Source organism: Macaca fascicularis, chromosome X, assembly GCF_037993035.2.
Source record: "Macaca fascicularis isolate 582-1 chromosome X, T2T-MFA8v1.1".
Taxonomy (NCBI): Eukaryota; Metazoa; Chordata; class Mammalia; order Primates; family Cercopithecidae; genus Macaca; species Macaca fascicularis.
The window spans coordinates 78,072,998-78,085,222 of record NC_088395.1 but is presented as its reverse complement, the minus strand read 5'-3'; the positions used below and the strand labels follow the sequence as shown (position 1 = coordinate 78,085,222).

The following is a 12,225-nucleotide window of genomic DNA, read 5'->3' as shown; positions in this document are numbered from 1 at the left end:
TTCCGCAAACACCCACTTTAGGCTATACACATGGCTCAATGCCAGGAGATATAGGCCCAAGCACCCAAATCGTAATACTAGTATGCAACCCAGAAAACTCTTCTAACTCGTTATCTCCCATCATCCCCCAACTCACCACGTACCTGGTACCCTACGGTTGTGATGAGAAAACAAACACTATTACTAGGTTTACTACTTTCGGTGTTTTTTTTTTTGAGACAAGTCTTGCTCTGTCGCAGAGGCTGGAGTGCAGTGGTGAGATCTCAGCTCACTGAAACCTCTATCTCCCAGGTTCAAGTGATTCTCCTGCCTCAGCCTCCTGAGTAGCTGGGATTACAGTCATGCGCCACCACGGCTGGCTAAATTCTTGTATTTTTAGTAGAGACGGGGTTTCACCGTCTTGGCCAGGCTGGTCTCGAACTCCTGACCTCAAATGATCTGCCCGTCTCCACCTCCCAAAGCGCTTGGATTACAGGTGTGAGCCACCACGCCTGGCCCTACTTTCTGTTAAGTAACCAATATTGTAACCAATGTTGTGACCAATAGCAAAATTATGTAATACTTTATACCACTCAGGTAGTCCTAGTTCAGAGACCCATGAGCTGGAACATCTTTTTTTTTTTTTTTTTTTTGAGTCGGAGTCTAGCTCTGTCGCCCACGCTGGAGTGCAGTGGCCAGATCTCAGCTCACTGCAAGCTCCGCCTCCCGGGTTTACGCCATTCTCCTGGCTCAGCCTCCCGAGTAGCTGGGACTACAGGCGCCTGCCACCTCGCCCGGCTATTTTTTTGTATTTTTTAGTAGAGACGGGGTTTCACCGTGTTAACCAGGATGGTCTCGATCTGCTGACCTTGTGATCTGCCCGTCTCGGCCTCCCAAAGTGCTAGGATTACAGGCTTGAGCCTGTAATTACAGCGCCCGGCCTGGAACATCTTTTTAAGCCCACAGGACAACATTAAGATTCTTTGGCATAAAGAAGATCTATGAAACAGCTGACATTTAGCAGACTGTTAAAAAGAAATGGCTTAAAACAGGAAGAATTTAGGTAAATGCAAGCCTCAACATACAGGTCAATCAAACACACTGCTCTTCCCCAATTTTCAAGCCTAGGACAGTTACTGTTACAGGAATAGGTAAGATAAACACTGAAGACTCTACCAGCCTTTGAAATCTCCGAATATCTGGTAGTTGACACTATCTGATTTATCAACATTCCAGGGCACCTTCCTTATTTAACCACTTCACTGAAAATAAAGCCATCTAAACAAGTAGTTTCTAAATACCAGTATACAGATCAGTTGTATCATAAATTACTTAAGAAACTCTTTAAAATTCTTGGGTTCGGCAGGGCGCAGTGGATCACACCTGTAATCCCAGCACTTTGGAAGGCCAAGGCAAGAGGATCACTTGAGGTCAGGAGTTCCAGCCCCTACTCTAGAGGCTGAGGCACAAGAATTACTTGAACCCAGGAGGCAGAGGTTGCAGTGAGCCAAGATCGTGCTACTGCACTCCAACCTGGGCAACACAGCAAGACTCTTTCTCAAAAAAAAAAAAATTAATTAATTAATTAAATTTAATTCCTGGACTCTACCCAAGATCTTCTGAATCAGGTTCAAGGGGTGAAAGTCAGGTATTGGTGTTTTTTTGCTTTTTTTTTTTAAAGACTCTAAGTGATTCTGATGGGTAACCAGATTTGAGAACCACTGACTAAACTACTATATATTGAGCACGTTAAAATACTGTGGTCAAATGTTTTAAAACTTCCCTTTAATACAAAAATTTGAGATTGTATGAATTATTTCTAGCAGTTTTGTCCTTTCGTATAAACTCAAGTTTGTCCCTTATGTGTGAGCCACAAGACTGGACTTATGAATGGAAACTTGCTCCTAACACAAAAGTAGACAATCTCTACTTACCACCGGTAACAGCATCCTGGTCCTTATCCTTCTTCATTGGTCCCGGGGGTGGAGGTGGAGGAGGCATCAACTTGCAATCAATGTCTTCACAATCAGCATCATAGTCATCTTCATCATAATCTAATAAAACCAAGAACGTGATCTCCTCAATATCCAAAATATTACACAACCGCCTTAAGCTTCCTTGCCACTCAATTTTTTGTTTTTTTTTTAAGATGGAGTCTCACTCTGTTGCACAGGCTGGAGTACAGTGGCACAATCTCAGCTCACTGTAACCTCCACCTCCCGAGTCCAAGTGATTCTCCTGCCTCAGCCTCCTGAGTAGGTGGGATTAAAGGCATGCGCCACCATGCCTGGCTAATTTTTGTATTTTTAGTAGAGACAGGGTTTCATCATGTCGGTCAGGCTGGTCTCGAACTCCTGACCTCGTGATCTGCCCGCCTCAGCCTCCCCAAGTGCTGGGACTACAGGGCCACTCAATAATTTAAAGTACCCCATGAAGCACTATCCATATCCCTTAAGAACACACAAGTGAAAAAAGCAAGGTGAGGGCCAGGCATGACAGCTCACACCTGTAATCCCAGCACTTTGGGAGGCCAAGATGGGCAGATGGCTTGAGCCCAGAATTTTAAGACCAGCCTAAATAACATGGAGAAACCCCATCTCCACAAAAAATACAAAAATTAGCTACGCATGGTGACACATGCCTGTAGTACTAGCTACTCAGGAGGCTGGGGTGGAGGTACGGTTTGAGCCTGGGAGGTCAGGGCATTGACGAGCAGTAATCGTGTGACAGAGCAAGACCATGCCTCAAAATATTTTACATATATATATCTGAAACATAGCTTTAGCCTTTAGAAAGAGATGACATCAAGGTGCAAGTCAATTGCTGTAACATGAATAACACCTCATACAAGACATGATGGCTGGGCACAGTGGCTCACGCCAGCACTTTGGGAGGCTGAGGTGGGCAGATCACCTGAGGTCAGGAGTTCCAAGACCAGCCTGGCCAACATGATGAAACCCCATCTCTGTCAAATACACAAAAATTAGCCAGGAGTGGTGGCATGTGCCTATAATCCCAGCTACTCAGGAGGCCGAGGCACAAGAATCACTTGAACTGGGAGGTGAAGGTTGCAGTAAACCGAGGTTGCGCCACTGCACTCCAGCCTGGGCGACAGAGTGAAACTGTATCTCAAATAAATAAATAAATAAATAAATAATCATACAACATATGAAAGAGCTTCCAAGAGCTATTTGAAACCTTTGCTCCTTTCCTGACCATATCTTTTTTAGAATTTTCATACTGGGCCGGGCACAGTGGCTCGCACCTGTAATTGCCAGCACTTTGGGAATCTTCTCCCTCTGTCAGTTTCCCGTAAGACTGGTCTTTCTTCTCATCTCTCAAATGAGAGATGACACAGTTTTTCTATCTATCATCTGCAGTTTATTACTCTTTTCATGGCCCTTCAGCCATTGGCATCACTCAAGATTTCGTCCTGAAGACTCTGCTTTTATTCCCCTGCACATTCCCCATTCCCTTTCTCAAGAATCACCTTCACCTGGATTAAACCCAAATACACATATGCGGCCTTAAGTTACCTCCTCGGGCTGGGCACGGTGGCTCACGCCTATAACCCCAGCACTTTGGGAGGCCGAGGCAGGTGGATCATGAGGTCAGGAGATCGAGACCATCCTGGCTAACACGGTGAAACCCCATCTCTATTAAAAATACAAAAATTAGCTGGGCGCAATGGCAGGCGCCTGTAGTCTCAGCTACTCGGGAGGCTGAGGCAGGAGAATCGCTTGAACACAGGTGGCAGAGGTTGCAGTGAGCCAAGATTGCGCCACTGCACTCCAGCCCGGGTGACAGAGGGAGACTCTTGTCTCAAAAAAAAAAAAAATTTACCTCCTCTACAATTCCACAACTCTTCTGCTTCCTAAAGAATCTTTCTACTCAGATATTTAACAACTGTACCTTATAAAACACTGAAATATCCTTTATCTCTTTTAAATTCCCTATCAACATCACATCCACATGCATTTTCCCAGCTTATGACTTTAGTCCACTGTCTCCATCAATCTCGTGACCCCCAATATACATTTGTCCAGTTGATCATTACAAATAGTAAGTGTAGGGCCAGCGAGGTGGCTCACACCTGTAATCCCAGCACTTTGGGAGGCTGAGGCAGGCGGATTGCCTGAGTTCAGGAGTTCAAGACCAGCCTAGGCAACATGGTGAAACCCAGTCTCTACTAAAATTCAAAAAATTAGCTGGGAGAGGTGGCATGGGCCTGTAGTCCCAGCTACTCAGGAGGCTGAGACAGGATAATCGCTTGAACCCAGGAGGCAGAGGTTACAGTGAGCCCTGCCTGTGCCACTGCACTCCAGCCTGGGCGACAGAGCAAGACTCCGTCTCAAAAAAAAAAAAAAAGCATAGCAACTTCCTACTATAAAACTTCCATTATGTGCCAGGCATTTCTAGATGTTTTATGTATAATCCTCCCAGTAACACTTCACAACAGGAATTATCCTGAGATATGGAAGAGACTGAATTTTAAGTGACAAAATCACAATACAAGCCTGGTTTAACAACAAAGCCTACATCTTTCCAACACAATTCCTCACTCACCAAGCCCTGTATTTTATTTATTTATTTATTTTTTGAGACAGGGGTCATGCTCTGTTGCCCAGGCTAGAGCAGAGGCTTGATCATAGTTCACTGCAACCTCCAACTCCTAGGCTCAAGTTATCTTCCCGCCACAGCCTCCTGAGTAGCTGGGACTATAGGCAACCAAGTCCTATGATACTTTATCAGTATCTTCTAAGTTTGACCTTAGCTACCTTTTTTTTTTTGAGGCGGAGTTTCGCTTTTGTCCCCCAGGCTGGAGTGCACTGGCATGATCTCGGTTCACTGCAACCTTCGCCTCCCGGGTTCAAGCGATTCTTCTGTCTCAGCCTCCCAAGTAGCTGGGATTACAGAAGTGTGCCACCATAGCCGGCTAATTTTTGCATTTTTAGTACAGACGGGGTATCACCATGTTGGTCAGGCTGGACTTGAACTCCTGACCTCAAGTTATCCATTGTCCTCGGCCTCCCAAAGTGCTGGGATTATAGGCGTGAGCCACCACGCCCGGCCTGACCCTAGCTATCATTTTCTACAATTGTCACCCTACTTCAGACCTTAATAACTTTATATCTCTAGCCTGCAAGAACAACCTCCAAGTTGATGTGACATTCACTCTTTTACTAATCAAAACCCCATAGCGACAAGTATCACTCTTCTAAAGCATCACAAAGGGAAGCCTCTAAGACTGTAAACTAGCAAAGCAGAAAAAAAGGAAAGTCAACTAATATTGACAAGAGCATTTACCATTATACTATGTGCTTTCACATCATGTGATAAACTTAAATTCTCACAAAACTATTATTAATGTAACTATTATCACCTTTACTACTGACAAGAAAACAGAGGGATTATTACAAATGAGAAATCCAAGCCTCAGAGATTGAGCAACATGCTCACAGTCACACTAAATGTGGAGTTGGAATTTGAATCTATGACACTCTAAGCCTAGGACACTTTGACTCCAAAGTCCTTTTCTTTTCATTATACCATCCTGCCTCTCACTCAACAGTCTATGATGGTTTACAATTCCTTATGTCATCAAATCCCAAGTAATACATACATAAAGGTACTGTGAAATTGCTCTATTCTTGGTTCTTGCTATTTGGCAGCATGTTTTCTACTCCTTTCAAGAAAACCTACTGGCTAATTCCCCCCTCTACACACATGACTTGCTTATTTCTAAATATCTCCAAAACTTTAGACAAGCCATGTTTTCAAACCAAAATGAACTGCTGCTCCTTCTCCACCAAACCTTGCCTCACTTTCAAAATTCTACTCAAAATTCACCTCCACGAAAGCTTTATTAGCAATCTACATCCACTTCCAATTATTCCCAAGAAGCACCCTTGTAAATCAAGCCACGCAAAGGAACCAATGCCAAGGAAGGAAAAAGCTAAGGGTATAGGTGAAGGCACCCCTAGAGGACAAGAGAACTTAGAAATGAGCATCCCAGAGTACTGAGATTCTATCAAATGTAGCATCCTCCTTTTCCAGGAAGTTAGCTCATAAAACTCACCTAGGGAAACTCCCAGCCTTTTCCTTACCATCCCTAGTCAAGACAACAAACACAAACCTGGAAATTATAACTTCTACTGAAAATAATAACTGCCACCATCTCCCCTCAGTCAGGGTGCTCAAAAATGACAGCTATTGACTTACCTATTCTGGCAGCCCATCAAAACTAAATATAACACTCTATATACAGAAACATGAGCTCATAGTTGGTTCGCCTTACTATGAATAACTGTTCTGCATTTATTTATGTCATCTTCCCCACAAGATAACAATATCCTTAAAGGCAGGGCTTATATCTTCTATTTTTCATGGGTTAATTTTCGTATATGCAGTACAGTTAATTCTTTTCAATATAAGCAGCACTCAAATCCATAAGCTGTCCCGAAAAAATTAAGTTCAAGTATTTACCAAGGTTTTATTCACATTTATCAGCAGCCTGAAATCTAGTTCGAAGAGGTGGACAATGAATAAATAACGAGCAACTTCATATAAAACTTTCAAGCAGGCCGGGCAGGGTGGCTCACATCTGTAATCCCAACACTTTGGGAGGCAAAGGTGGGTGGATCACCTGAGATCAGGAGTTCGAGACCAGCCTGGCCAACATGGCAAAACCTCATCTCTACTAAAAACACAAGAAAAATTACCTGGGAGTGGTGGCACGCACCTGTAGTCCCAGCTACTGGGGAGGCTGAGGTGGGAGAATCACTTGAACCCGGTAGGTGGATGTTGCAGTGAGGCAAGATTGCGCCACTGCACTCCAGCCTTGGTGACAGAGAGAGGCTCCGTCGGGGGGGTGGCAGGGGCAGTTTCAGGCAGTGAGAGGCAGAACAGGGCAGTGCAAAGAATGAACTATAAAGAACTGTGGAACAATAGCTCTAGATTCCAGACCACTAAATTGAATTCAAGTTCCGAAAATGGACTTCATTATCTTTTGAGACAGCGTTTAGCTCTTGCCGCACAGGCTGGAATGCAGCAGCGTCATTTTGGCTCACTGTAACCTCCCCCTCCCTGGGTTCAAGCGATTCTCATGCCTCAGCCTCCCGAGTAGCTAGGACTACAGACGCACGCCACCATGCCCAGCTAACTTTTGTACTTTTAGTAGAGAAAGGGTTTCTCCATGTTGGCCAGGCTGGTCTCGAACTCCTGGCCTCACATTATCTGCCCACTTGGGACTCCCAAAGTGCTGGGTTTACAAAGGCCTGAGCCACCACACCCAGCCAACTTCATTATCTTCGAAACACACTGCCTAGGCCGGGTGCGGTGGCTCACGCCTGTAATCCCAGCACTTTGGGAGGCCAAGGCGGGGTGATCACGAGGTCAGGAGATGGAGACCATCCTGGCTAACACGGTGAAACCCTATCTCTACCAAAAATAAAAATAAAAATAAAAATAAAAATAAAAATAAAAATAAAATTTAGCCGGGCAAGATGGCGGGCGCCTGTAGTCCCAGCTACTGAGGAGGCAAAGGCAGGAAAATGGCATGAACCCAGGAGGCGGAGCTTGATCTCAGCTCACTGTAACCTCCGCCTCCGGTTTGAAGCAATTCTCCTGTCTCAGCCTTCCGAGTAGCTGGGATTACAGGCATGTAATCCCACACCTGGCCAATTTTCTTCTATTTTTAGTAGAGAAGGGGTTTCACCATGTTGGCCAGACAGGTTTCGAACTCCTGACCTCAAATGACCATGCTCCCCTACAGGCGTGAGCCACCACACCCTGCGTAAACAATGAACTTGATACCTGCTTGCAAATATGTTTTCTTCTTCTCTGGTATAAGGTGCTACATTATAGAATCAGAACAAGATGCTACATTGTAGAATCAGAACCTCAGACCTAGAAGGTAAAGTCAGTAAGTGGAAGGAGTCTTAGGATTTATTTGTAACCTCTAGTAGAAAAGGAAAATTTGAACTTTAGAGAATAAAGTGTGGAATTTTATCAAAAGTAATACAATTAGCTAGTAGTAGACTCTGACTAATTTAACTCAGTTCATTACACGTTGTTTGAGCACTTGTTATGTACTCTAAACTGACAGGAAGTTTCTTTTTATTTTGAGACGGAGTCTCGCTCTGTCGCCCAGGCTGGAGTCTAGTGGCGCGATGTAGGCTCACTGCAACCTCCGCCTGCCGGTTTGAAGCAATTATCCTGCCTCAGCCTCCCGAGTACCTGGTATTACAGTCCATGTGCCACCACGCCTGGCTAATTTTGTATTTTTAGTAGACCGAGTTTCTCCATGTTTGTCAGGCTTGTCTCAAACTCCCGACCTCAGGTAGGTAATACGCCCACCTCGGTCTCCCAAAGTGCTGGCGTGAGCCACCGCGTCCTGCCTTAGTTCACTGTTTATGTATGACCTTGCATCCCTCTTGAACTATCAATTCCTTCAGGGCAAAAACTGAATTTGTTTCATAGTTTCCAACTTTGAAGTGCATCCCACAAACCCCTGCAGGTATTCAAATACCAGATGACAAGGAAGCTACTTGTCATTAACCAAGAATTCATGACTGAACAGTATGAGGAATAACCACGAGTACAGTTAACACTGGCCAGAACAAAAAAAGATAGCAGCTACTTGGAACTCAGCTGACAAAGGGAGAGGAGCAAAGCAAAGGCATAGAGAGCAGGAACAATGGCAGAAAGCAGGCATGGAAACCAGAGCCCAAACTGGACTATACAGCAGGATAATGCACTGGAATGTTCAAGCTAATACACCAAAGAATCACCTGAGTGGCAAAGGGGCTGCAAGGTTCCCATTGTCTGCTGGTATCTTCGGCTTTCATCTTCTGCCACCTCGTTGATGTCTGAATAGTCCACAGCATCTTCCGTACTCCTAATCCACCCTATGAAAAAGCAGGGAGAATCGCAACAACAGTAAGTGACCCTCACTCCCTCAGGTAATTCCCATTTAAAAGTACATGTACAGGCTAGATTGGTGGCTCACGCCTATAATCCCAGCACTTTGGGGGGCCGAGGCGGGCGGATCACCTCAGGTCAGGAGTTCGAGACCACTCTGACCACTATGATGAAACCCTGTCTCTACTAAAAATACAAAAATTAGCCGGGCGTGGTGGCGCGCGCCTGTAGTCCCAGCTACTTGGGAGGCTCAGACAGGAGAAATGCTTGAACCCGGGTGGCGGAGGTTGCAGTCAGCCGAGATCGCCCCACTGCACTCCAACCTGGGAGACAGAGCAAAACTCCATCTTACACACACACAAAAGTACATATATAGTAGGTGGCTAGCCTCCTCCCCCACCTACTCCTCACAACCCAGACTTCACCTTCATCATTTACCAAGGCACCGTCAGTCCCGGTCAATTCTTCATTTGCCGTGAGTTCAGTGATCAGGCTGCCCAGCCCCAAAGCCCCCAAGCCTGCCAAGTGCTTCTTACACTCCTGAAAAAGGGACAGCACCAGAGTCGAAGACAACAACTAAACCTACGATTCCCACACCAGAAAGGCTTATTTCCCTGGTCCACAACAAAGTCACAAATCCACATGAAAAATGACTGTGCAGTGTGCCAAAAGGAGTAACACGTTCAAGAACTGCAGTATCTATCTACCAAACTTCCCATCGATCAGATCTTTATTAAAGCACCACAGCCAACTGCATCGCCTACACTTTAAAATATAACACTACAAGAGAAGACGAATCAAAGAACTACCAAGACTGAACGAATGGAACAGTCGTTCTCGGAATCAGGGCCAAGGCAGGGAGATGAGTGGGATTGGAGGCGGCGAGACGGGGCTCGTTCGGGCCAAGTTTCGCATGGGCCTGTGGCACAGTAGGGGCCACAGCGGCCGACAGCTTCACCCCTCAAGAAAACGGGCCTAAGTGAAGGCGGGGTAGTTTCACGAGGGCGCAGGACACTATTTCACGGATGTCAGTGAAGACGCTGGGAGAACCACCTATAAGGCGCACTGGGAACAGGAGGCCCGCCTGGGTGCTGAGAATACCCCATTGTCGTAAGCCTGGGGCCAGAACCAAATGAGCGGGGGGCAGGTCCTGTCCAGTCCTCTGGCTCTATAGAGCCATCTCAGCCTAGCGATGTCAGAGGGGCAGGAAGTGTCAAGAATCTCCAACCAGGTTACGGGTGGGAAGCCATCTCATTAGGCAAAACAAGCATGTGTCCTACTGTCTGGTCGGCAGAGCACTAGCTCCAAAGCCACCATTCCCTACGCCCCTGGCCCCGGGCTCGCCTCGCGCTCTCTTCTGCCCACCCTCCCCCAGAACTGATCACTCCCACGCGACGCTGCTCCCGCACCCACGAGGGCGGGATCCTCCTCCCCGGCGTTAACTGCGCCCAGTTCTCGCTGCCTGAGCACCCTCTGCTTTCCTCCCTGCACCTCCTTCCTCTGCTTAGCCGCACCCTCCCCAGCCCTACCCCCACGCCCACCCCCTCACATCATCCAAGACGCTTTCCCCCTCCAGCTGCCCGGCTCCATTGATGTTGCCGAAGAGGAAACCCGCTAAAGAAAATGGGCCGCCTCCAGCGGAATCTTCGTCGCTGTCCGTGTCTGACATGATGGCGGCAGCAGTGATGGTACCTGCTGCCCGCAGCAGCAAATCGCAGCCGGGTCCCATAGACCGGAAATAAAACAACAGTCGCACAGAAGTGACTTACTGAGCTCCCTTACCCTACCAGCCTCTACCGGAAGCTGAATAAAGGTGGGGAGGGGAAGGGAGGGAAAGGGAGGGGAAGGGAGACGAGGGAAGGGGGAAGGGGGGAGATGGGAGGGAGGAGGGGGAGGGGGGAAAAACCCGGAAAGACCGGCTATCCTAAGAGAAAGAAGTAACTACTTTACTAACGGCTTTTGATTCGACGCTACGGGATCAGGAGGATGGATACGTGGAAAGCGGTTGGTCAAAGAAAATATTCAGTCCCGCCCGCTCCCACTGCTCTGCGCGCGAGCTTTCTCACGGCACCGAATTAGAGCAATGGCTCTTCCTCCAGTCAGAAGGAGTTGCTCGGGTCACGTGGCTTACGCTCTGGCAACCTCGGGTTCCTGTGCCACAATACCCGGAAGTAGGGATAAGAGCCGGTCTTTGTGCTGCCTGCGATTTCACTGCTTCTTCCCAAGGAGAGCCTTGACGTAAATTATACGGGCATTCCCCAGCTATGCTGAAGGTATCTTTGCAGGTTACTTGTTTTGAGTTGACATTTTTCCCTAGAAATTGATTTTTTGACCAGGCGCGGTGGCTCAGGCCTGTAGTTCCACCACTTTGAGAGGCGGAGGTGGGAGGATCGCTTGAGCCCACGAGTATGAGGCCAGCTGGGGCAAGAAAGCGAGACTCCATCTCTACACAAAATCTAAAAAATTAGCCAGCTGTGGTGGCCAGTTCCTGTAGTCCCAGCTATTGGGGGGTCTGACGTGGGAGCCAGGAGTTGGGAACTGCAGTGACCTGTGATCGGGCCACTGCACTCCAGCCCGCCTCAAACAGACTTTTTCCCCCAACGTTTTATTTCGGAAAATGTGAAAGTTTAGTAAAATGAACAGCTGACCCTTAACCTAGATTCACAATTGTTAACATTTTGCTAGGATTTTTGTTTTTCTAAACCATTTACGGGCATCTTGTTCTTCACTCCTAAAAATAAGCGTCTTAATTACGGAACCAAAGTACCTTTATCACATCTTTAGGAAGGAAGTCAATATTATTTAACAAAGAGTCCGCACTTAAATTTCCCCAGTTGTCCTAGTTGGGACATTTTACAGGGTTTCGTCATGTTGCACAGGCTGGTTTCAAACTCCTAGGCTCAAGCAATCTGCTCGCTTCAGCCTCCCGAAGTGCTGGGATTACAGGCGTGAGCCACCACGCCCGGCCTTCACCTTGCTTTTTTCACTTATTATAATAACATAGACTGAAATAATTTCTGTACCACACCATAGCACTCTTCCTCATTTTCATTTTTTTCCACTCTAGGATCCATTCACTTTCCATGCATTGTATTTGGTCATCTTCCTTTAGTCCAGAATCCACCTGCCTTTTTCTTTGTTTTTCATGACACTGAATATTTGGAAGAAGCCAGGCAAGTTGTCTTGAAAACATTCCATGATCTGAATTTCTCTTGTTTCCTTAGATTGATTCAGGTTAAAATACAGGGCCGGGCACGGTGGCTCAAGCCTGTAATCTCAGCACTTTTTCGGGCAGATCACGAGGTCAGGAGATCAAGACCATCC

At 46.6% G+C, this 12,225-nt stretch overlaps 1 protein-coding gene across 13 annotated transcripts in view; it reads right to left on the bottom strand.

Moving 5' to 3' along the window:
- TAF1 (TATA-box binding protein associated factor 1) overlaps nt 1-10,706 on the bottom strand; it is a 98,464-nt gene extending 87,758 nt beyond the window's left edge. For all 13 annotated transcript variants that reach the window (XR_012430373.1, XR_012430372.1, XM_065538096.1 and 10 more), the window contains exons 1-4: nt 10,451-10,706; nt 9,327-9,441; nt 8,772-8,888; nt 1,914-2,033 (exon numbers count right to left, since the gene is read on the bottom strand). Coding sequence is in view for 11 of the 13 variants with exons in the window: in XM_065538096.1 (XP_065394168.1) it covers nt 1,914-2,033; nt 8,772-8,888; nt 9,327-9,441; nt 10,451-10,630 (532 nt within the window). In the remaining 2 variants the exon portion in view is untranslated. The remainder of the gene's footprint in view (nt 1-1,913; nt 2,034-8,771; nt 8,889-9,326; nt 9,442-10,450) is intronic.
- Between the last annotated feature and the right edge of the window lie 1,519 nt (nt 10,707-12,225).